General features: G+C 38.5%; 1 protein-coding gene across 1 annotated transcript; it reads left to right on the forward strand.

Moving 5' to 3' along the window:
- The first annotated feature begins 6,398 nt into the window (after window positions 1-6,398).
- On the forward strand, window positions 6,399-20,373 carry LOC307122972 (adhesion G protein-coupled receptor E3-like). The gene is made up of 11 exons (XM_079811321.1): window positions 6,399-6,461; window positions 6,604-6,793; window positions 8,215-8,334; window positions 8,475-8,656; window positions 8,766-8,924; window positions 10,823-11,032; window positions 11,110-11,342; window positions 11,557-11,623; window positions 11,714-11,805; window positions 15,405-15,567; window positions 18,233-20,373. Exons 1-11 carry the CDS (start codon window positions 6,426-6,428, stop codon window positions 18,287-18,289), a joined length of 1,509 nt encoding a protein of 502 aa, XP_079667447.1. The 5' UTR covers window positions 6,399-6,425; the 3' UTR covers window positions 18,290-20,373.
- The last annotated feature ends 6,362 nt before the right edge of the window (window positions 20,374-26,735 follow it).

Here is a 26,735-nt window from a genome sequence, read left to right on the forward strand (position 1 = left end):
CTGTAAGCTGATTGATGATAAGAATATAATCATCATATATTGTCTTAAGTCATTGATATTATGTGGGAAGTTTATACGGGTAGAATGTTTTTAATTCTGTTTTATTGTTATGATGCTTTAAAGAGGTTTATCTAACATCAAGAATCGGTGTATGAATCTCAACAATGGGGACAACCAATGAAATATTCAGATAAACAGATCAACTATAAAACAAGATACTAAAATGTCACAACCAAACAGCAAAAGTAAAAGCAAAGAGTAAGAATAAAAAATAATTAGTCACAATTGAGACGCATAATTTATGCATGCCGCAATGCATGCTGGGGACCCATGGGGAAGTTTTGATTGGTGGTACCCAGCATGCACTGCAGCATGAAACTTTTCACCATTGTTGAGATTCATATGCTGAATCTTGATGTTTGTGTGTTTATGTGTATACCTTCAAATTAAAACCTTTGGTGTACTGATTCAAAAAAATATTGAATTTTATTCAATTAACATAACTGTGCTGCATCACATACTGTAGAATCACAAAAATACATCTTAGAAATGAGATCTGTGATTTAGCTACTACATGATGATGTCCTCTTCTTCACCTGATTATAAATAAAATCAACAAAATCATAATCAAATTTTTTTGAGTGAGTGTTGTGTAAACATTCCCTGAGTCAATCTCTTGATTATCTCATTAACGTTAACATTATGTCAGTGTTACTTTAACACTCTTGAGCGTGGACTTAAAGGAGTATAAATTTAACACTGGGGTTTTTACTGTGTTTGTTTGTTGAGTATACAATTGGTCAGGTGGTAGGTATTGTGTGCATTCAAATAAAAACAAGAATAAATTGAAATGAAGAATAAATGTGTATGTAATGTTGGAATTAATGTTTAGTACCTCTGAGAAGTTTTACTGTACATATCCATTTAGGCTAGATAGCATTTGTCATATTTATTGAAAGAGTTCCTCTGCATTTATCAATAAATTTGTGAGAATTATTTGGTGCCCAAACAGTAGATATGCTAAAGTAGTTTTTATGTCTAAGGGAACAGGGAAAGAGTCTGTTATTTCACTTACTGTGCTTAAATATATTTACATGTGCCGTGCTTCCATATTTGTTGCGTTTGTTGGTTCATTGAAATTCATGATAGTCATTATTTTTTCAGCTGTTACTAACATCAGCATTACCGCTACAACAACAGTCACACCACAGACGACCTCAGCTGGTAATCTATTAATATTGTTTAACATGATTACATGATATACAAATGGATATGAGGTCTTTATGAATTATCAATCGCAGCTGTATTGTATTATTGTCTTAATGTTGATTTCTGTCATTGCAGGTATAAATATAACAGTACCGAAAGGATGCACCGTAAGTTGAGTTTCTGAAACTGTAGTTTTAGAGTTTGACTCACAGCTCAATAGCCACCCACTGAGCAAAGTTATGTCCAAAAGACGTCTTTTCAACGTCTTTGCCACTAGAGGCGTACGTTGAAAAGACGTCCACTGAGGAGCCAGAATGAAAGTTTTTATGACGTCTGTTTTTGACGTGTTCTGCACGTCCGATATAGACGTTCATGGAACCTCAAGGTTAAAAACTAGTTCAAATTGTGGACATATTTTCCATTTGTAATTGCAAAGCAACTCACAGACAGTGTGTGTTTGTCCAGAAATCATGAAAATAAAAGAAACTTCGCTCACACCTTTAGACACTTTAGACAACTTAGCATCTGTAATTCACACATCTTTGGATCGTGAGAGAATCGTGGGATTCAATCCAGGATCTTCTTGCTGTGAGGAGACAGTGTTTCCCACTGAGACACTGGTGCTGCCCTTAATCACAGACATAAGACACACTTTGACTATTTCTGTCAGACGTCTACAGAAGCTCTTACTGAGAATTAACAGAGGTTTAGATGTTGATGTTTGTTTCATTTGAAGTCACCATTGTGGTGGGAAGCGTTTGCTATAGTTGGGCTCTTGGTCCCTATACTTAAGTTAGCTTTCCTTTGGCTGCTGTAACTGTGTGTGAGAAACACAATAGTTGTGGCTGAGAAAGTTGATGACTAAATCATCAGATAGCAAGCATCTGATGTTGTGCCTGTCAGTTTTGCGTGTGTTGTTTCTTTTTAATATTTTATTATTTCCACTATAAGCTTGCGAAAACAGTACTGGCACCAATAGCATCAAAATGATCACTTGTCTTGAAGGATGATAAAACAGCATGTGCACACAATGTTTTGAGCAAATATTTCACATAGTCACACACAGACATCAAGATTTTGCCTATGCTTCACAACAACGGTGACAATCAAAACAAAAAAGCTTCATGCTGCAATGCATGATGGGTAGCTTCATAGTACAAAACTCATGCTTGATTGTCACCGTTTTTGTGAATCATATGCAAAATCTTGATGTCTGTGTGTGACCATATGAACTATTTGCTCAAAACATTGTGTGCACATACCGTTTTATCATCCCTCAGGACAAGTGATCATTTTGATGCTATTGTTGCCAGTACGTTACATTCACAAGTTAGTTTGCCAAACAAGCACACAAAACTTAAAAAAAAAAAACATCAAATGATCACTTTCCAAAAGTTTAGTCATCAACAAGGAGCTGACAACACCTGATGTCGCTTTGTCTTTGCTTTCTCAGCCACAACTATTGTGTTTCACACACAGTTACAGCAGACAAAAAAAAAGCTAACTCAAGTACAGGGACCAAGAGCCCAACTAAAGCAAACGCTTCCCACCACAATGGTGACTTCAAATGAAACAAACATCAACATCTAAACCTCTGTTAATTCTCAGTAAGAGCTTCTGTAGACGTCTGACAGAAATAGTCAAAGTGTGTCTTATGTCTGTGATTAAGGGCAGCACCAGTGTCTCAGTGGGAAACACTGTCTCCTCACAGCAAGAAGATCCTGGATTGAATCCCACGATTCTCTCACGATCCAAAGCTGTGTGAATTATAGATGCTAAGTTGTCTAAAGGTGTGAGCTAAGTTTCTTTTATTTTCATGATTTCTGGACAAACACACACTGTCTGTGAGTTGCTTTGCAATTACAAATGGGAAATATGTCCACAATGAGCACATTACTAGTTTTTAACCTTGAGGTTCCATGAACGTCTATATCGGACGTGCAGAACACGTCAAAAACAGACGTCATAAAAACTTTCATTCTGGCTCCTCAGTGGACGTCTTTTCAACGTACGCCTCTAGTGGCAAAGACGTTGAAAAGACGTCTTTTGGACATAACTTGGCTCAGTGGGCATGTTTCCATCCATGTATTTTATGCTGATTTTGGGATATTTCATAAGATTATGCGATTGGATAACTGGACTTATCAAGTCAAATTTATTTATATAGCACTTTTACAATGCTGATTGTTTCAAAGCAGCTTCACAGTGTTAAACAGGAAAATAATGCAACAGAATTTGATTCGGCTGTACAGCCGTTCTGGAGAAAATGGTGATGTCATCAGCTCATTCCAATTACAGTGACAATGTGGGCAGATCAGTAATTTAGTTTATATAGTTCATTTAGTTTACTAATTAGATTCATTTGGACAATTAGTTGAAAATTGGAATCTCAAACTGAGCAAGCAAACGACAGGCGACAGTGGCAAGGAACCAGAACTCCATCAGGTGTCCTAATGGAGAAAAATTAACCTTGGGAGAAACCAGGCTCAGTCGGGGTGCCAGTTCTCCTCTTGGCAATTAACAAACAGCGTATGATTATTATCTTGGCGACTTTACAGGTCAAAAGTCATATTAGATCGGAATATTCGAAGGATCGGAGGTAACACAACAGAGACGGGTTTATTGAGGATGACATCGATTCAACAATTGTTAAATACACAGTAAATTCCCCAGTGTTAAAATAACACTGCTCAGAGCACATTTGGTCCCACTCTACAGGGTGTTAAAGTAACACTGAATCAGTGTTAAAGTTAATGAGATAATTAAGAGATTAATTAAGTGATGATTGGCCATTAGTGATGGACACCTGATGATAATGAGCAAAATCACTGAAGAAAAGAAAAAAAAGAAAAACACAAGAACTACGACTGACTATAAAAAAGACATTAAATCTCTGAAGATCTCAGCAGAGGAGGATTAAACAACTCCACAAACAGCATTACCAGCTTCACACATTACTAACCAGATTTACTTTATGTCTGTTATACGTCTACAGAAGCTCTTTTAGGTAATGCTGTCTGTGGAGTTGTTTAATCCTCCTCTACTGAGATCTTCAGAGATTTAATGTCTTCTTTTATCTTCATTTGATTTCATCTAAAGCTGTGGCAGAAGTCAGTTGTAGTTCTTGTGTTTCTCTGTCCTTCACTCAATTAATCACTTAATTATCTCATTGACTCACTTAACATAAACTGATTCAGTGTTACATTTAACTGCCTGTAGTGTGCACACTGAGCAGTGTTCATTTCATCTGGTCATCTGGAAACTGGCTGTTAGAGTCCAGGTCAAACCCATCTGGCTCCACATGGCTGTGCTGGCTGGGTGGCCAGAGTAGGAGGGACTGCTCAATGTATGGATCTGACAAGAGACTGTCAGCGGTGGAAAGTCCAGGCTCAGAAAATAAAAAGTCCTGCTCCGTATTTTGTAATGAACACCTGGATTTGCTAATAGCACAGTTTTTCAGCCAGGAGGTTGAATTAATTAGTGAAATTAGCTGACTGAGTTCATGAGTGGAATAAAAATATGGCAGGACTTCTACTTTCTGGCCCTTGAATTGACACCTCTGCACACAACGCATATCAAATAAACGGAATCTGAGGTACGAGTCCGAGCTCATTATCATGAGAACCAATCAGGTTTAATCATGTGTGGTTTGAATTTAAACACAAGTAAAAACAGAGATTTTTATTCAAGATTTATGATTTATTATCACGATTCTCTATATAGATCAGTGTTTATGATGCATTTCAAATAATATGAAGTTGAAATCCTTGTGAGAATTTCAGTAGTAGCCTATTACAAACAGATCATGTAATGGACAACAGCCTTTTAAGAAGTAAAAGTGAACAACATTTTAATAAGTATGCATATTGCAATGCTTAATGATAGTTGATAAATGTTTATAATACATTATAATCTGATACATTTTAAATGTTAAATGTTTTTTTTAAATATCTTACTTTTGAAAATATTAAAATTATAAATGCATAAATATTTAATATGTATTGCATCATATACACACTAAAACTTCAATAAAAGTACGCTTGTGTTTAACATGTTTCTTAAAAGTTTAATTAAGCATATATTTATTACCAAAGTACTTCTAGTATACTTTTTAGAAATATATTAAAATGCAATTCAATATATTTTTAATGCACTTCAAATAAGCATGTTGGGAATACAAATGTATTATAAGCATACTACTTGAATTTCAAATATATTTTTAATATATTTCATAAAACGACTTTTTCACTTGGGTGGATTAGTTGGAGTCCAATGTCTTCCTGACATCACATTGACGTAATGTGCCTGCTGGGTAATTACTAACCAGACTGACTTTATTTCTGTCAGACATCTATAGAAATTCTTTTTGAGAATTAACTGAGGTTAAGATGTTAATGTTTGGTGGAAATGTTTAGAAAGGTCGCCATTATTAGTTTTTCTCTGGCTGCTGTAACTGCATTTGTTATGGCTGTATAGAGATATTGTGTTCAGATATGATGTCAGCAATTTGATGATGATAAAGACATGATGTTTGATTCACAGATCATATTCAGAGTCTATTATTTGTTTATATATAATGTTATTAATTTCTCATTATTGATTGTAATAGTTCTGTAATTATCCATCCATGTTCTAATCTGAGGGATTGTGCACCAAAAAGTTTTAAAGATACACACAGACATTAAAGAATCAGCGTATGAATCTCAATAACAGTGACATGCTTCATGCCGCAATGCATTGTGGGTGCATCATACAAAACTAGTCTATGGCTCCCAGAATGCATTGTGGCATTAACCACATCACCATTGTTGAGATTCATATACTGATCATTGATATCTAAGGGAGTCTAATAAATGCTGGAGATTGAAATGTTTAGTGGACAATGTAGAATTACAGGCTAGCTATAATTAATAATACAAAATTACCAGTTTTCAAGTTTTCCAAGTTTTTTTTTTCAGGAAATGTATCAGCTAATAAGTTCAAAGAGTAGTGCAATAAAATGTGCAACTGTTATGTGAAATATGACTGCTTTTCTATTGTTGATAGATTTGTGTTGTGTGTCTGTATAACATCCAACCTATACAGTGGCCTTCAGTGCACTAACAATACATGTTTGCTTCTCTGTTAATATTGAAAACTATGATCAAAATCAACAAATCCTACTTTCACAATTGTGATTTCAGGATCAGAACTGCTTCCAAGATATTCTTAAGCAGATGGAGAACATCACAACTCAAGTGCTCTCTGTGAATGTAAGTCTTCAAGAGAAAAATGATAATCAAATATTTGTCAGTTCCATAATGTAGATAATAGATTATTGACATGATTACCAGTGCGGTCTTATTGGCTCTGTTGATATTTACTGTGACTCTGTTTATCTGATCATTAAACTAGACTGTGACCGACATTTTGACTCTGGCCTTCAACGCTTCAGGGAAGATTTTCGAGTCATCCTCATCAGTCAGCCCAGCTGAACTCGCCTCCTATGGAAACCTTGTGTTGAAAACCAGCGAGAAACTCATTTCTACATTGGTGAAGCCGACAGTCACGAGTGACAATGTCAGTTTTACTCTTGCCACTGTAGGTGAGTGATAAAACTGTTATTATTGATGATGATGTAACTGAGATTATATATGATATCAAGTACTATATAGAGGTAAAATACCACAAACTGACATAAAAAGTCGAGAGTCAAACTTCCCAACTAAAGCAAACACTTATTACTATAATGGTGACCAAACATTTTCAATAAATCATCAACATCTAAACCTCTATTAATTCTCAAAAAGAACTGTAGAGGTCTTTCAAAAATAAAGTCAGTCTGGTTTGTAATAAGAGAGATTTAATGTCTTTTCAGTTGATGTCATCTTAAGCTGTGGCTGTAGTTGTGTTTCTCTGTCCTTCAGTGATTCTGCTCATTATCATCAGGTGTCTTCAATAATCAAACAATCATCGCTCAATGAATCACTTAAGTATCTTATTAACTCTAACACTGCTTCAGTGTTACTTTAACACCTGCTGGTGGTTCCCATATGAACACTGAGTGGTGTTAATTCAACACCGGGAATTTACTGTGTAGCTTATGCTGCGTTCCAGGCAGGTTTTTGAGCCCGTAAATTACAACTTCAAACCACGACTCACGACTTTGTAGTGTTCCAGGCAAAGTCACGCCAAACTGCCTGAGCGCAAGGAATTGTGTGGTAGTTAGATGTAAACAAAGCATGGCAGACCGTGCGGGGTGTATGCTCATTTACAATAATTTCTATCGCCAAAGGTGCTTACTCCTTGCTTGTTTGAGGGAAACGGAGGAGAAAAACAGCGCAGACGGCAAGAAAAGCGGTTATACCTTTTATTTTACGTTATTTGTATATTTGTTTCATAAACACTGCATCCGTAGGGGGCTGCCATTGTTGCTTCGTGGGCTAAGTGACGTCAAAACTCGTAACTGGGAGTACATCGATCTAGTACGAGTTCACGGGTGGGAAGTCACGGGTTTGACTGCCGTTCCAGTCCACTTTCACGGATAGAAGGTTGGAAAAACACGGGTTACGGGTTGCCTGGAACGCGGCATTAGCTTTGAGCACAGCACCGGCTCTACAGGATTTACACCTCAGTTCCTGTGGTATTGGGTGAACAATACCAGCGTGTGTCATTGAGCAGAGAGAAATCAGCTTCTCAATTGAATAGACAAAGTTTACGACTTGAGGATAGAGAAAAATCCATATCCATAGATTCAAAATGTAAAAACTAAAAACTCTTGTAGTATATACAAAGTGAAAACAAGTGTAACAAGTACTAGAAGAACACGCAACAGAAATGCAGCTACTGAAAGGCAGACACTCGCTTCAGAGCCATTAGTAAACATGAAGGGTCCAAACTACATCAGAGATGAAAACCAATCAATAGTCATTTTATTTGTTTGTAAATTGTAATTTAATAATAAAAAAAAATTAATTATGTAACCTATTTAATATGTCACATAACTAAATGTTTGTTTTTAATCAGAGGTTGAAGTCTTCATGGTTGGACGACAGGTCACCTTAGATAAAATCCCTCGACTTGACACAACAAATTCTTCTGTGGACATTGATCTCATCGGGATCGCCAAGAACAACATTGAAACAAGTATGTGAAATGTTTTAGTTTGATTTAATTAGAAAAGAAATCAAAGAAAGAGACATCATAGCACTAAACTACATTTACTTGTAGGTTTTGTTTTCATTGTTGTTTTTACATAGTTTCACATTTCTGTTTCTGTCACACAGGATCAGCTGCTGTGGCTTTCATGAGTTATAACACAATGGAGAATCTACTGAAGCCCGACTTCTTCAACACATCAAATGACACGATTAAAACCATGATGTCCACTGTGATCTCAGCTACTCTTCCCAAAACCATCAACACTAAACTCACCAAACCAGTCAACTTCACCCTCAAACACATCAGAGTGAGAGACTGAAATGTGCTTTTGTCCAACCTGAGAACTGATGAACATCAGAAAACATCTAATATTCAGTGTTGTAATATTTTCTGCATGTTCTTTCTTCTTTTTGCAGGAGTTCGACCCCAGCGGTTCTCTGTCCTGTGTGTACTGGAATATCAGCGAGTGGATTGTAGATGGTTGTTCTGTTTTAGAGACCAACAGCAGCTTCACTGTGTGTTCCTGTGTTCATCTGTCCACATTCGCTCTCATCATGCAAACCAGCCCATCAGAGGTACGAGAACATTTATAGAGAGCATTGAAGAACAGCACAGATTTGGCACTCATGTACTCTGACATGTTTTCTCAGAGCGACTCAGAGCAGAGCGACTCACTGCTGGATCTGTTGAATTTGGTGTGTGTGCCCGTGGGGCTGGTGTTCTTCAGTTTGGCCCTGTTGACCTTTGCGCTTTGTCAGTGGAGTCCTGGAGTGAATAATGTGGCAATTAAGAATGAGAATTGAACAACGGTGACAATCAAGCATGAGTTTTGAGTTTTGTACTTTGAAGCTACCCATCATGCATTACAGCATGAAGTTTTTTTTTTATGATTGTCACCGTTGTTGTGAATCATATGCAAAATCTTGATGTCTGTGTGTGACTATGAGAAATATTTTCTCAAAACAATGTGCACATGCTGTTTTATCATCTTTCAATATGAGTGATTTGTTTATTGCTATTGGTGTCAATACAGCAGATTCACAAGGTTATAGTATATAAACAAATTATTATTTGCCAAACAAGAACATAAAACTCAAAAGCACAACATCAGATTCTAGACTTCTGATGATTTAGTCATCCACAAGGAGCTGACAACACCTGAAGTCACTTTATCTTTGCTTTCTCAGCCATAACTATTGTGTTTCTCACACACAGTTACAGCAGCCAAAGAAAAGCTAACACAAATACGGGGACCAAGAGCCCAACTAAAGCAAACGCTTCCCACCACAATGGTGACTTCAAATGAAACATAAACATCAACATCTAAACCTCTGTTAATTCTCAGTAAGAGCTTCTGTAGACGTCTGACAGAAATAGTCAAAGTGTGTCTTATGTCTGTGATTAAGGGCAGCACCAGTGTCTCAGTGGGAAACACTGTCTCCTCACAGCAAGAAGATCCTGGATTGAATCCCACGATTCTCTCACAATCCAAAGATGTGTGAATTACAGATGCTAAGTTGTCTAAAGTGTCTAAAGGTGTGAGCTAAGTTTCTTTTATTTTCATGATTTCTGGACAAACACACACTGTCTGTGAGTTGCTTTGCAATTACAAATGGAAAATATGTCCATAATTTGAACTAGTTTTTAACCTTGAGGTTCCATGAGCGTTTATATCGGACGTGCAGAACACGTCAAAAACAGACGTCATAAAAACTTTCATTCTGGCTCCTCAGTGGACGTCTTTTCAACGTACGCCTTTGCTCAGTGGGATGTGTGTGACGGATTCCCACAATATCTCGAGGGCTTGTGTCCAGCGAAAGTGACGTCGTTTCCTGTTTCCCAAATGGATTTTTTTTCATAACTTTGATGAAAACCAATCACATAAACTTTAAATAACAGAATCTTGTTTGTTTTATAACTCTTATTATTCAAACAATGTTAGTATTTATTAACTAATTGCATTAAATAAATTGTAAAATTGATTAAATCTTTTAGAGTTTATTTACTTTTAATGTATAGATTTTAAAAATATGAGTTTTTAAATAAAATCAAATAGATGTAAATGCATAAAAACTAACTCTGCCATGAATATACATTTAACATGATTCAAATAAATGTTATTTAACTTTTTTAATTATCCTGATTTAGTTCTCTTAATTATTATGCAATTTATACAATAAACTTTATGTATTTTAAATAAATAGGTTTTATTATCCTAATGAAAATAAATTGTGTAAAGTTTATTTGGTAGATTTGTGTTAAAATTATGAAAAAAATATAAATGGGAATTTGTCATTTAATAAAATTACATAAATCTTAAATTTTGGGTGAAATATTTCTGTGAGTGTGTGTTCATCTGTCCACATTCGCTCTCATCATGCAAACCAGCCCATCAGAGGTACGAGAACATTTATAGAGAGCATTGAAGAACAGCACAGATTTAGCACTCATGTACTCTGACATGTTTTCTCAGAGCGACTCACTGATGGAGCTGTTGAATTTGGTGTGTGTGATCGTGGGGCTGGTGTTCTTCAGTTTGGCCCTGTTGACCTTTGCCCTTTGTCAGTGGAGTCCTGGAGTGAATAATGTGGCCCGAATCAACCTCTGTGTGAGTCTGCTGTTGGCTCACCTTCTGTTCCTGCTCACACAACAGTTCCTGATCCACATACACCGCCATCAGCAGGTGAGAATGATGAAGGAGCCCTACAGCTCAGCACAGCCTCACTGAGAATCATCATAACCGTCTCTCATGCTCTCCAGGTGTTGTGTGACGTGATATCAGGTGTGCTGCACTTCCTCTTTCTCTCCGGCTTTGTGTGGATGTCCATTGAAGCTGTGCTGCTCTTCATCTGTGTGAAGAACCTATCACAGATCAGCTCCAAAAAGAGGGAGGTGCTTAGCAGTGGATTCCTGTGTGTGATTGGATATACGGTTGCTCTGGTTGTGGTGAGCGTGTCTGTCGGGCTGTTTCCTGAAGGCTATGGCAGCAAACAGTGAGTTGTTGTTGGTGTTGTTTAAATAAATTTGATTAGAGGGAAATAAAGCAGCTCTGAGCTATTGTGACATTTGTGCCATTTGATAAAAGGACATTTTACACACACCGTATAAATGCATACAAGATTAAAGAGATAAGTTAACACCAGAAATAGTATTTTTGACAAATATTTTGATTAATTCAGTTCTTGTATTGTGTTTTCCTCTAAACAGCTGCTGGATAAAAATAGATAAAGGTTTTATCTGGAGTTTTCTGGGTCCTGTTTGTGTCATACTAGCAGTAAGAACATTTATTCTTTATCATGATTTTAATTTATAATAAAGGGAAAACAAGGTGATTTTAATTGGTCTTTTTTTTTTTACTTTTCAGTTAAACACGATTCTCTTCATCAACATCATCATCAATCTGAACTCAACTCTCAAAAATCTGAACGCTGAAGTTTCACAGATGAAACAAACCAAGTAACAAACATTATGATTTGAACACTCACACAAAATTTTTGTCAATAAGACACATAAATTGCAGCAAATTACCTCAAAGGGGAAATATTAATAATTAATCATTACTTGTTGTAATTAGAAACGGATATGTGGATGAATTAATCAGATTAACTTGATGTAGCTAAATACATTTTACAATAATTCAATCAATTTGTTAAATGACCTTGCACTGTTAGTTTGACTCTATTATGGTCAAGTTGCTTGAGGCCTGCCGGTCCACAACCTCACGGTCAGACCGGGTTTCTGGTCCCACACATGGGACGTTTTCCAGCCAGCACAGCGATGAAGGCTCCACATGGGTTAGCCCAGATGAAATGAACACTGTTCAGTGTGCACACTACAGACTAAGTGTAAAACTGAATCAGTGTTGGAGTTAATGAGATAATTAAGGGATGACTGAGCATTAGTAAAGATAGCTTGTGTTAACAAGCAGAATCACTGAAGAACTACAACTGACTTCAGCCACACCCTTAGAAGAAATCAACGGTTATTTTTTTTAATTTAATTTTTATTTGTGTTGAAACTTCGTTTTTTTATGTCACCATCATTGTGATCAGTGTTTTCTTTAGTTGGGCAGTTTGACGACTTTTTGATGTTAGTGTGTCTCTGATTACTATAATAGTGATGTCTGATTAATTAAGAAATTATTCTTTTGAACAGGTTTCACCAAAACGAACTGAATTTTTCTAAACGGTGTGCAGCTCCAGTCAGCACTGATCTGTATGTTACTGAAGTTACTAACTTTATGACATGAGTGACAGTCCCTCCAACTAGAAATAAACTAATTTTGTGAAGAATATGTTACTCTAGTAACTCCAACAGTTCACTGAACTGAGACATGTTGTGCTGAGAAAACTGATGAGAACTCACAAGCAGTTGATACTGAGCATGTGCATGTACTACCGAACATACTGCGGTTCTCGAGTTAACAGTTCTCGAATCCGATTGAATCGTTTCTTTCGGACACGTTCGATGAGAACCGATGAGCTGAGCATGCGTGTACAACCGGATCATCAGTACAGAATCGAGAACCGTTTCTGCCGGACACGTTCGATACTGAGAACCGATGAGCTGATAATGTGTGTAATTTGTTCAGAGGAACGAAATGCAGGTTTCATGTGTATAAAATGAATCATGTAGTCAAAAAAATTAATCACAGTAGTTTTGAAACAAACAAATAAATGCTGTGATCAGCTCTTGTTTTTTCCAGCTACGTCTTCTCTCTAAGATTAGATCTTCTCTTACTGAGAAAACCTTAGAGATTGCTATCCATGCGCTCATTACAACTTGTTTGGACTACTGCAATTCTCTGTACTTTGGTATGTCCAAAAAGTCTATTGCTCAACTTCAATTAGTACAGAATGCCACAGCAAAGTTCCTCAAAAGAAAGCATAAATTTGATCACGTAACTCCAATTCTAAAATCACTACATTGGTTACCTGTGCATCTCAGAATTGTTTTTAAAATTCTACTCTTTGTCTTCAAATCATTAAATAACCTGGCACCGAGCTATTTGTCTGAGCTACTCTGTCCACATAATCCCACATGAAATTTGAGGTCTGGTGATAAGAGACTTTTATCTGTCCCCAGATCTCGATTAAAACACAGAGGAGACAGAGCCTTTGCTATTGCCGGCCCTAGGCTATGGAATAGCCTTCCGGATTACATCAGGTCGGCTCAGCCCGTAACCTCCTTTAAATCTTCTCTTAAAACCTACTTTTTCTCTATAGCTTTTAATTTACAGTGATTTTATGTCTTAAATGTTGGACTATGTCCTTGTTTCCTTAACTTGTGTACTGTTCAGCACTTTGGTCAGCCATGTTTGCTGTGTTTAAATGTGCTATATAAATAAACCAAACTTGAAACTTGAAACTTTTGATATAGACTACATTCAGCTGCAGCAGTTCTCAGCTCAGCACACTTATACACTGATACAGCGGTTCTCGAGTCAGGAACAGGTCGGAGCGGTTCTCGGATTATCAGTACAGAATCGAGAACCGTTTCTTTCGGACATGTTCGGTCTTTCGGACATGTTCGGTACTGAGAACCGATGAGCTGAGAAACTGAGCAAAGTGAGCATAGCACCGTCTGAACTGATCTGTTTCTCTCGGACAACTGATGCTGTGCTGATAATATGAGCATGGGTGAACCGAGGACTTGTGTACATTTATTTAATCCCTGTAAATATCCACGTTTGCACCACAGTGGCTATATTGAGTGCTTTTGCAAAACGTAAATGTAAGACCTTATTCAAGATGATAACAATACTTATTATTAATTTAATGTGTTTCATTATATTTTCATCCGCTGGGATGACAGAAATTACATCATTACGTGATGATGTAAAAGAGCCGGTGACCCGTTTATCTGAACCAAATCATTGAAATAAACTGTCAAAAACAATTGAACTTCCCATCACTATGCTGAAACTGAGTTTGCTACGGCAAAAAAAGATGAATAAGGTTTTAACAGATTGTACAATAGGTACTATAACCTCTCTTAACATTAACTCACACACAGAATTCAAGATTCAGCCTATGAATCTCAACAATGGTGACATGCTTCATGCTTCATGCAGCAATGCATTCTGGGAACCATGGATGAGTTTTGCATGATGCACCCAGAATGCATTGCGGCATTAAACATGTCACCATTGTTGAGATTCATAAAAAACAAAACGTATGTACATGTTTTAAACATCTTTCAGTTAATTAGATGATAACACTGCTGGATCTGCTGTTGAGTTACAAGGCTACAATAATCAATGACTCTCAGCCCAACATCATCTTTCATCAACTTGACGTTATCAATTTTCTCTCACTGTTCTTGCCGTAACAAATAGTTTCAGCGGACAGAGAAATATAAATGTTAAGAAGTCAAGGGTCAAGAGCCCAACTAAAGCAAATACTGATCACCATTATGGTGAATTCAAATAAAACTATTATTTTCAATAAATCATCAACATCTAAAACTCAATTAGACGTCTGACAGAAATAAAGTCAGTCTGGTTAGTAATGTGTGAAGCTGGTAATGCTGTTTGTGGAGTTGTTTAATCCTCCTCTGCTGAGATCTTCAGAGATTTAATGTCTTCTTTTATCTTCAGTTGATTTCATCTAAAGCTGTGGCTGAAGTCAGTTGTAGTAGTTGTGTTTCTCTTTCCTTCTGTGATTCTGCTCATTATCATCAGGTGTCTTCAAAATGCAAATTCGTAGATACCAAACATGGTTAGGTGAGTTTACATTACATGTTAGTTCTATCACAAAACATGCATAAAACAAAATACAATACAAGAGACAAAAGACAGTAATAATCATAAACACTGTGTCCTGGAATGCATTTTCTATCATAGAAGGTTTCTTATGAATTAATGTGGAAGAGTCCTTTTTATGGGCACTATGTGTGTTTCACTAGGAGTGTGGAGTGGTGTTAATTACTCTTCAGGGTTTGTCTAATATCTTGGTGTCTCGTTTGTTGCTGATTGGGGGTTTTTAAAGATTATTTGTTAAACATAAATACCTGTGTCTGATTCGTCTCAGTCATTGCTCTTTCTTTCTCTGCAGGATTATGGCGTTTAAAACACTGGCTCAGTTTGTGGTTCTTGGTTGCCCCTGGATTCTGGGTTTCTTCACTAAAGACAGTAAGACGCTGGAGATCCTCTTCCTGATCGTGAACTCCCAGCAGGGAACCTTCATCTTCCTGGTCTATTGTGTCCTCAATGATGAGGTCAGACATCACTCAATTTACTACCATATTCCATTCAAAACTGAAGGAGGTCATGCAGGTCCTTTTCTTATTTTGGCAATCCGTATCTTTTAGAGGGAAATGTCAGAGGCAGTTGTTTAATCTGTAACTATTATTCCATTTTCTTCCTGTGACGGAACGTTCAAATGATCTAAAACTTTTCAAACTCCAACTGTCAAAACTACTAGTTTTAACCCTTTCAAGTGTGAGTTTAAAATATTCTATCTGACCCCCCAGAGTGAATTTATCAAGGCGGCCATTATTTTAGAACTTTTCACCTTATTGTTTCCATGGTAACGTGTCATGTTTTTCACATGACTCACTGCAGCCCAAATAGCTGTATGGCAGATGTTTTGCTTTAATTTAATTTTCCTTTTTCTACACTCTCAGAAAAAAAGGTACACAAATGGTCCTTAGGGTACAATTATACCATTGTTTTCCTCTACTTAGAGCAGGGGTAGACAAGTTCAGTCCTAGAGAGTTGCTGTCCTGCAGACTTTGACTCCAACACTGAAAAGTTTGATTAAACTCATCAAGGACAAAAAATGTTAATAAACAATATTCATCAACAATACTTACTTGACACAGATCTGACTTTTTGAATTCTGATTTTTAAAGACAGGGAAGTTAGAAGGGAAGTATAGATGCACACAGATTTCAAGAATCAGCACAATGGTGACATACTTAATGCTGCAATGCATGCTGGGAGCCATGAGTTTTATACTGTGGTGGCTTAGTAGGGTTGGAGCTAAACTCTGCAGGACATCAGCTCTCTAGGTGGAACTTGCCTACCGCTGACTTAGAGGTACACCAAACGTGAATAGAGCGTCAGGAGCGAGTGATTTCAATGTTAAGTCAATGGAAAGGCGCATTGACGTGCGCCTGGAGGTCCTGCGGCGCGATAGACGCGATACGCGTGAATGGTGCTTTTTGTGCATTCACGCGTTTGAAGCGAATTCGCGTCTGACGCCCGAGTTGAAATTGTTTAACTTTGGCGTCAATTTGCGCCGCGTTAACCAATCTGGAGCCTGCTTGCTGATGTCACGTGGTAAAGTGACGTGATGAGAAACCCTGCATAATTTAAAAATACTAATATTGTGTCACAAAATGTAGTTTTAAGACTTTTTTAGGTGAGAATGTAGTTGTTTAAAGCTCAAATCTGTGGTTAATTTATAAAGAAAGTGCCTATTTAAAAAAATAATCTTGTGTTTTTGGAGTTGTGAGATCCAGGCGATCACCGGGCAATTACCGCTCATTAACCCCGGGCGAGGGCAGCCTTTCCTTGGCCAGTCCTTCTGACATTTGCCGCTGGCTCTGATGTCCTGTAGTGGTTCATCTTTTGTAGATCTAACGGCCGAACTTTGGTCTCATGAATCTATCATTTGAGTTGCCTGGACCACATTTGTGTGGCTATTAATGTTTAACATATATTTTTAATGAAAATGAAAAGAGGCAGAGTGGTATTTTATGACATATTTCTCCTGGAGGGCCTTGAACGCACCTCTATTTCATTTCAAACGCTCGATTTATACGTGCGTCCAAATCGCTGTGGACGCGCGAATGGATTCAAAATGTTCAAGCATCAAACTAGACGCGGTAGACGCGATTTTGATGCTCTATTCGCGTTTGGTGTGAACGCAGCATTTGGCCCTGTCCCAAATGGTACATTTAAAAGGTACAATTTTGTACTCTCATTTTTGAGAGTGTATTCAAAATATTCACAAACTTTTTTTTCCCAATATTCCGATGCTCAAATACGTGTAAGTGAGTGTGTTTTGTAATTTAAAAACCTTTATAAACGTCTATAACGTGAGATGGGTGCCACCATGTTTGCTCGCGACGCAGTTCAGAGAGTCCTGTCAGTCAGATTTACAGTTTCTTCTGAAATACATGCAAATAAGTGGCCTGTGAACTGGGGGAAGAATAGATTAAACTTTATAGTTACTTACACTATGTGTATCTTATATGAATAAAACACGTTGGTAAATTATATTTGAATGGATTATTATTGCTGCTTCCATAGACACCAGTGTGTATTTTACAAACTCTAAATGTATTGTTTTACTAGTACTTATGTGTATTTAAATGTTTGAAACCAAAAATAAGCATTATGTGGTTGCAAACACTGCATAGTTGTGATATATGACAAGCACTGAGCGTGTCTGACTCTGGTTCAGCACCAGCCAAAGCACGAAAGCACAGGTTTAAACAGACACAATCTGATCTGTCTGTTGAACTGTTTGGCATCAATGCTTTCAATCTCCAAGCTTTAAAAGCTTTTAAATTGATGTCATGAAGTCACTCAGCTCCTCTCATCTCATTCTTGTCCAGGTCAGACAGCAGTACAGGAAGTGCTTCAGATGTATTTGCTGTGGAACACTGAGGACTACAGCATCATAAGCCAAGCTTTTAAAACCACTTCAAACTTTTAGGCCCAGCTTTCTCAAGCTTTTTTTCTATTTTGTCCTCTGTAATTAGTTCAGCCTTTTTATGATCCCGCTCCATAGGAAACCGTTTACATCAGAAAGTCTCTTAAAACACGTTTTCTTACGTTTTTATTATAACGAAATTCACTGTGGTTCATGAGTTTCAGAGGTTAAATTGATGTCATGAAGTCACTCAGATCCTCTTGTCTCTTCTCGTCCAGGTCAGACAGCAGTACAGGAAGTGCTTCAGTCTTTGCTGTGGACGCAAACAACACTGAGGACTACAGCATCATCTTCAGGAAATAAAAAATAAAAACATTATTATACGGGTATTTTATATAACAGATGTTTTAGGATGTCAAATGTCATAGTCTCAGCTTATTTTTGCAAATAATAGAAAACATATTATATGGGTGTCTTATTTTATAGCCGTCAATGTTTTGGTGTAAAGCTGAAAAACATCTTGGATACTATTGTAACATCCGTTCCCTGATGGAGGGAACGGAGGTGCTGTGTCGACCCGACACTAGGGGTTTCTCTTGATGGCTCCAATCACTTCTGATGTATTCAGAGAAGGCCAATCAAATTTTTTTTAGCAAAATATGCATAGCTGGCCATGCCCTGGACATATGGGTATAAAAGCGTGCCAATAACAAATGCACTCAAACCACTCGCAACCTTCCAATGCCCGGTGACATGACCTCTAGTTTTCCTTCAAGTAGGAGACTATACAATGGAAGAGGTCACTTCAGTTGCAGATAGCCTTTTCTGCTAAATAAATGTAAGTAATGTACAGCTGAGCACACCTGATAGTTAAAGTTAGGAAGTGTTCTCCTCTACGGAGGCCACATCCTACCCAACACGGAGGTCTGTATGGAGAATACATCCTATGGACTTACTACAGGTAGTAAAACATAGGGAAGTCTCTCTGGAGTGCTACAACTAAGGGGAAGAAACTACCAACCACATTGACTGGTGATGGAGCAAAGCTCCGTCCACGGGAAGATACAGTAAGGGAACCCGAACAGTGAAGAAATACACATATGGGACCGCCGTTAGGGAGTCCCTAAATATGGAGCACTAACCCAAATATGAGGGCTCACCTGAAAGCAATGGGTGATGAATTCCTGGGTGATGGAGATAAGTGGTCCAAGGTTCACCATTATGGGAAACTTTAACGTGAACCTAAAAAGCGCACAATTGGAGAGAGGAAATGCGCTAATGCAAGCATTACACCCTACCAGTCATCTGAGTTCTCAGAATTCTGAACTCTGGACGAAACTGGTTCCATGCGTAGATTATATAATCTCTCTAGACTATATAATGTCTCTGGATGGGCAGTACTGAGGTAAGAAGAATGCCGCTATACTTGGGTGGGTGCCTGGCGAATTGAAGTGCATAGCCAAGCCGAATTGCCTTGAGAAGCCAGTGTAACTGGTTGGCGAGTGTTAACCATGTGTCCAAACTCCGTACAGAAGCAGTAAAGGAAATATGTTTAGAGTGTTCCCGCAACATTGTGGAACAAGGCTGACCATGCCGGGAAACTTTGTGTCCCTTAGTGTTCATGGTGTAATGTGTGCTAATGTGTTACCTTGTTCTGGGTGTCCACTGTGAAAGAGGCCAGTGTCAGCCGAGAACGCTGGGCCTCTTGTCATGCTTACCTGATCCATCTAGCAGAGAGCAATATGTTTGCATCCATCCAGGTTCTGTTGCCAGTGAACAATGCCTGGCTGTTGTGGTAGCAGGAGCCATGAACAGTGTGTGTGTGTGTGTGTGTGTGTGTGTGACCCAGGGAAAGAGGAAATTGCTCCTTTACTGACCATGTGGTAGCTGTTTGCCTGGTGGCAGAAAAATTGTGTTGATAAGGGAGAGAGACCGCTAAGATGTGCCATACGGTCCAGCAGCATGGAAACTTTGCTTCTCCTAGATGCTCCGAAGAACCAAGCTGATTGAACAATGCCACGCTGGCCTCTTTTATACCTCTATGTCTGGGGTGTGGCCAACTAAGCAAATTTTGCTCTGCAATTTCATTGGCCTTTTCTGAATGCAGCACCTGAACACGAGGTGATTGGGGCTCTCAAGAGCGACACCTAGTGTTGGTTAGACATAAAACAGTTCCCTTCCTGTCAGTCATGTCCGGCGTTATTTAAACATGCAAGATTTTCTTGGTGGAGGGTGAAAATCATATTTGTATAGATTCCAAACTTAAAGGTGGGGTAAGTGCTTTCAGGGGTCCATTATTTGTACCTCACTTAATAAATCTGATATCATTTGACAGATCCCAGACCTTTTAATCCTGATAACTGATATCTGGCTAATTTGGTTCTTCAAAATAATTGGATTAAAATATCTGGATTAAGTTGTCTAAGATTACTGTGTGTTCTTGTGTTTCCTCAAGAGGGCAGATGAATCGATACTCAAAACCACGATCAGCATGGTTAAGCAGTGATTGGCTGGTGTCAAGACAGCAACGTAATGACATCATATAATTAAAAAAGCCACCTGGCAAAAAACTTGACAAATTACACAAAAAAAGCCCTCACATTTCTGGACAGCCAAACGACCAAACCAACATAAAAATATATGTTGGTTATAATAGATAAATATATAATAGATAAATTATAAATGTTTTTTTGTTTGTTTTTTAAACATGACAGTATTTCAAACAACAGTATTTGTACACCCTTTACATTTTTATTTCAATGTTCTATTTAGCAATTCATGTAATTTTTAAGTCAATTTGAAGCAGATTGGTGCATGACAGCATTAATTAAAGTTTCTTAAGGGTCAAGATCAAGTTATCTGCTTCTCCTGCGCTGCTTCAAGCCATCCCATGATATCCGTCATCACTCAAATGAATGCACGGCTCAGAGTAAATGTACAGCATGTGTGTAAGACTTGTTACGACCCGCTCGTTTTGAGTCGCAACATAAAAGGGGGATCCGACAACAAAGGTCCAATCAAAGAAAAGTGTTTTATTAAACTGTGCATAAAGAACACAAACAAAGAACAACAAACAAAAGTCTAGGGGTAAACAATGAATGAATGAACATATAACAAAATATACATATATGCTACATGACTTAAGATAAACAAACAAATGAGAAAATAATCAAGAAGTGCTTACATCCAGCATGGAGACGCCTCTGGGAATGTCTATCCCACAGAGAGCGTAACCTCTAATGAAACACACTGGCTTATATACACATACACACACACTCAAGTTAATTTGGCAATTAACAGGAGACCCAATCGGAAGCTCTCCCATTCTGCCCAATAGGAAGACTCAGGGTCGTCACACCTCCCACTCTAAAAGGAGGTTTCCTGAAAAACCGACAAAAGAGAAAAAAACAATAAATACATTTGCAAAAACCACCACCAAAAATATGAGTATATAATAACATTAACACTCATCTTCATAAATCCCAACTTCTTTTCGCTCCTGAAATCCTGGGCCCTAGAACATCAGAGAGGGGAAAAGAAAGAGGAAAAAAAAAAAACGAGGAAGAGAAAAAAAACCTAAACAAATAGAGAAAAGACAAGAAAATGTATAAGATACCCAACGCATTTGGACTCTTATACACGGGAGAGAGCATCAGCGATGATGTTATCCTTGCCACGTATGTGTGTAATCTGCAGGTGGAAAGGTTGGAGAATAAGGCTCCATCTCAGAATCCTTTGATTCTTTCCACGCATGCGATCTATAAAAGTCAACGGGTTATGGTCAGTGTAAACCATAATAGGTCCACAGACTGAACTTAAATAGATCTCAAAATGTTGAACAGCTAAAACAAGGGCCAAAGCCTCCTTCTCTACCGTGGAGTACACTTGCTGGTGACAATTACATTTCTTGGAAAAGTAGCAAACCGGATGCTCGATTCCCTTTGAATCCTCCTGTAAAAGGACAGCACCGGCGCCAGATGCACTAGCATCAACTGCTAGTAAGAACCTTTTTCTCAAAACTAGGTGCCACTAAAACAGGAGCAGATGCTAACAAGGATTTAGCATTATCAAAAGGCATTCTGACACTGCTCTGACCAATTAAAAGGTCTCTTTGGGCTTAACAAGTCTGTCATAGGGGCAACGACACTTGCAAAATTCTTACAAAAACCCCTGTAGTACCCCACCATCCCAAGAAACCGTCGTAACTCGCGACGTGTAGTTGGAGTAGGAAAACTACAGATAGTTTCTACTTTTGCATTTATCGATTTTACATGCCCTTGACCAACCACCTTACCCAAATATGTCACAGTTGCCTTTCCAAATTCACATTTCGCAAGATTTATCGTTAAGTTGGCTTTTGCTAAGCGTTCCAAAAGTTCTGTGATTTGTACGAGATGTTCAGACCAAGACGAACTGTACAAGACAACATCGTCCAAGTAAGCCTCACATCCCGTCAACCCAGACAACACTCGATTGACTAATCGCTGAAAAGTAGCGGGAGCATTTCTAACTCCAAAAGGCATGACGGTGTACTGTAGGAAACTGTCAGGTGTAATAAAAGCAGATAGCTCTTTAGCACGAGGTGTTAATGGTACTTGCCAGTAACCTTTCAGAAGATCGAACTTGCTGACAAACTGCGCAGAACCAACACGATCTACACAGTCATCGATCCTAGGTAAAGGAAAACAGTCAGGTTTTGTTAAAGTGTTAAGTCTCCGGTAATCAGTGCAGAAACGATAGGAATTATCAGGTTTCCTCACTAAGATGCAGGGAGAACTCCAAGAACTAAAACTAGGTTCTGCTAAATTATGAGCAAGCAAATAATCCACCTCCTTCTGTAACAACTTCTTTTTAATAGGGTTTACTCGGTATGGATGTTGTTTAACTGGTTGAGCAGAGCCAACTTCAATGTCATGCTCGATGACGTGAGTTCGAGTAGGAATGTCGGAAAAGAGAGAAGGAAAGGAATTTATCAACTTGATAATATCAGCCTTTTCAGATTCACATAAATGAGACAAATGATAACCCAGGTTAGCAAGAACCTCAGAGTTGTTTAGACGGCCTTCCACAGCACCTCGTGAAGGACCAATCTCCACCGGCGTTTCTGGAGCACTCAGATCTACAGTGGTCACAACATCGACAAGCAATGAAGGTACAGGAGTCACATAAGATTTCAGCAAGTTAACATGACAAACCTGTGTTTTCTTACGACGATTAGGTGTACTCAACACATAATTGTTATTACGACAAATCTTAATAACAGTGTAAGGACCAGCGAACCTAGCCTGGAATGGACTAGTCAAGATGGGTAACAAGGCCAACACCTTATCACCCACTTTAAAAATTCTAGGCTTGACTTTACGGTCAAACAGCCTCTGCATCTTCCCTTGCGACTTACCCAGTTTCCTTAAAGCTACAGCTCGGGCTTCATAGAGTCTGTAACGGAAACTGCTAACGTAATCTGACACGTTCTCAGGAGGATGAGATGATGTCCACTCATCTGCCAAGACAGCCATAGGACCTCTAACAGTATGTCCAAACACTAACTCATTGGGGCTAAAGCCCGTGCTCTCTTGCACAACCTCACGAACGGCTAACAGCATCCAGGGAAGTCCTTCCTCCCAGTCACTATCAAGTTCAACACAATAAGACCTCAAGAGCGACTTAAGGAGGGTTGGAAAGATTTCATCAGACTCTTGACTCTGAGGATGATAAGCACTTGAGACATTGTGTTTATGTCTAGACAGTTTTCTAAAGCCATGCGCCAACTAAACATTAAAGTTTGAGCCTTGGTCGGACTGAACAACTTTTGGAATGCCATAAGTAGACATGAAACTCGTCAAAGCCTTTACTATAACTTTCGTGGTAATAGATCTCAAAGGATAGGCGGCAGGATAACGTGTAGATTGACACATCACAGTGAGTAGATACGCATGTCCAGCCTTAGAACGTGGTAAAGGACCAACACAATCAACAATTAAATGTTCGAAAGGAGTGGTCATCACAGCTATAGGCTGTAAAGGAGCTAATGGAATCTTTTGATTCGGCTTACCTGTCATCTGACATGTGTGACAGGACCGTATATACTGAATCACATCCCTCTTGATTCTAGGCCAGTAAAATTTCCTCAAAATTCTATCATACGTCTTCCGTACCCCCATATGACCAGCAAGCCCCTGATGTGATAACTTGAGGACAGCTTGACGATGGGTGAGAGGTACGACGATCTGGACTCTAGGATCAAGTGAAGAATCAGCACTCATAGACTGCTGTCTACAAAGTAATCCATCCTGTAAGAAATAAAGGACAGACAAAAGCTCATTTCCTTCGCCCCCAGCGACTAAAGAAAACAGTGCTCGGAGAGTTTCATCCGCCTGTTGTGCTTGAATCAACTCCTCGAGTCACACCCTGAAGTGATGACAAAGAAAAGGTGTTAGCAGGGTTACAAACTGAACTGTCAGGCATGGAATCAGACTTAGTCTCACGATCATTGGATTGTTCTTCATTTACAGAACACACATCTTCAGCTTTAGCACACACAGTACTAGATTCAAGCTGAGAAAGGTTTTCCGCAGCAATAAAAGTATCACTAAGATCACAGTCAGTTTCATCTGGCATATTTTTCTTAGTCATTGCACGAGTGATAGCACAGGCAGGAAATAAATGAGGACAGTCAGATGAACTACTTAGTTTCTCATCCGCAGAAACCACTACAGGTGAAACACCTCCATCAGATTTCTCCCAGACATTACCTCCGTTTCCAAGGATGAAAGTAACACCAGGAACAGGAAGCATGGCACGAACTCCAACCACCACGTCTCCTGAAACAATCTTTGAATCAAGATAGACATGATGTAAAGGAACTTCCATGTAACCCATCTCAAGCCCTCTGACCAGCACATGAGAACCAGTGGCAGTATGTTCTGACAAAGGTAACAGTCCTTCCAACAAAAACGATTGCCCCGCCCCTGTATCTCTTAGAATACGAACAGGCACAATTTCATTAGAGTGAGGCAAAGAAACAGTCCCTTCCGTGAGAAATGGCATAAAATCACTGTTTTTAACATTCTCAGTCTTATTCAGCAGTTCAACCTTGTCAAGTTGCTCATGAGTACTATTCACGGTCGACGTCGCAATTAAACCAACAGGTTTAACAGTTCGGTCTTTCTTTTTAAGAATAACACAGTCTGAGATTTTGTGTCCTGGTTTTTTATAATAAAAACAAACCATTTCACCTTTTGTACGCATGACTGAACTATTTTCAGCGGAAGGGTTTGACACATTCTGGCGTGGAACCATCTTTTTATTTTTAACAGAGAGACTCAACTTAGACCTACTCAAATCACTCATATGACCACTCGAAACTTGATGAGTGAGAACAAATTCATCTGCCATAAGGGCAGCATCTGACATTTTAGTCACTTTATGTTCATTGAGATACATAGCGACAGCACTTGGAACACAGTTTTTAAATTCTTCCAGAAGAATGAGTTCTCTAAGTTGTTCCTTAGTTGTAACTTTTAAAGAGGAACACCAACGGTCAAACAGGTTCTGTTTCTCTCTAGCAAACTCAAGATACGTGCACTTCTCAGTTTTAAAATGACTCCTAAATTTCTGGCGATATGCCTCAGGTGCCAACTCATAAGCAAGTAAAACAGCAGATTTAACAACCTCATAGTCACCACTTTGTTCCATAGTCAACGCTGAATACACTTCTTGTGCTCTCCCTACTAATACACATTGCAAGAGTAATGTCCAAAACTCTTTTGGCCATCTCAAAGACTCTGCAACACGTTCAAAATGTTGGAAATACTTCTCTACTTCCTTCTCTAAAAATAACGGCACTAATCTAATGTTTTTACAAACATCAAAAACAGGTGCAGCAAACCGAGCCTCAATAGGTGACGCGTGGAGTGGAGTTTCAGGTGGATTCGCATTCAGCTCTAGCTCAAGTTTCTTTAACTGAAATTCTCTTTCCTCCTTTTCTTTTTCAAACTCTAACTCCATTCTTCGCATCTCAACCTGCTGTTGTAACTTCTTTAATTCTAAATCATTTTCTAACTCTAACTCTTTCTCTTTAAGTGCACACGCATCGCGCTCAGCATGAAATCTTTCTGCATCAACACACAACTGTTTCTCTTGCAACGACATCTCACTAAACTTCACGTTTCGATCGGGACCACAAAGAGGAGAGGTTAAAGATACATCAGGATCAATAACGTGAGCTCTTACCTCTAAAACACCCCGCTCAAACAACGCAGTTTTCACAACTTTCATCAGCGTCTCTTTAAGTTTCTTATCATTAGTTGTTACCTCCACATCAAAACGTTCGGCAATCTGCAACAGCTCTTCCTTCGTACATCGCTCCAACAGTATTTCCGAAGGAAATGCAAAGAAATCCTCGACTACCGACGCCATTTCTGCAAAAAGAAGCAGGAGAGCAAAACAACAACAATACAAACCCCCGCGAGACGCCGCAAAGCTAACACACGAGATACCGTTAACCCTAGAGCGTGAAAAATACAAATCCCATCAGCCACTTCGTCAGGAATCGTCATATATCCGTGCTCCAAGTCTAAGCCACCGTAGTTAAGATAAATAAAGACTTACCACAAGTCATTTCTCAAATTATCTTCAACCTCTGTAGGCATCATAAACACAGATACAGAAAAAGACAACAGTACCATCTTATATGAAAATGAGAGACTCCAGCTAACTATAAACCCAAAACTAACTAACCTTCCTGCTCTTCAAAGGTGTACCGGACTCGAGGTAGCTTTA

The sequence above is a fragment of the Gobio gobio genome (assembly GCF_949357685.1).
Source record: "Gobio gobio genome assembly, chromosome: 3".
NCBI classification, from domain to species: domain Eukaryota; kingdom Metazoa; phylum Chordata; class Actinopteri; order Cypriniformes; family Gobionidae; genus Gobio; species Gobio gobio.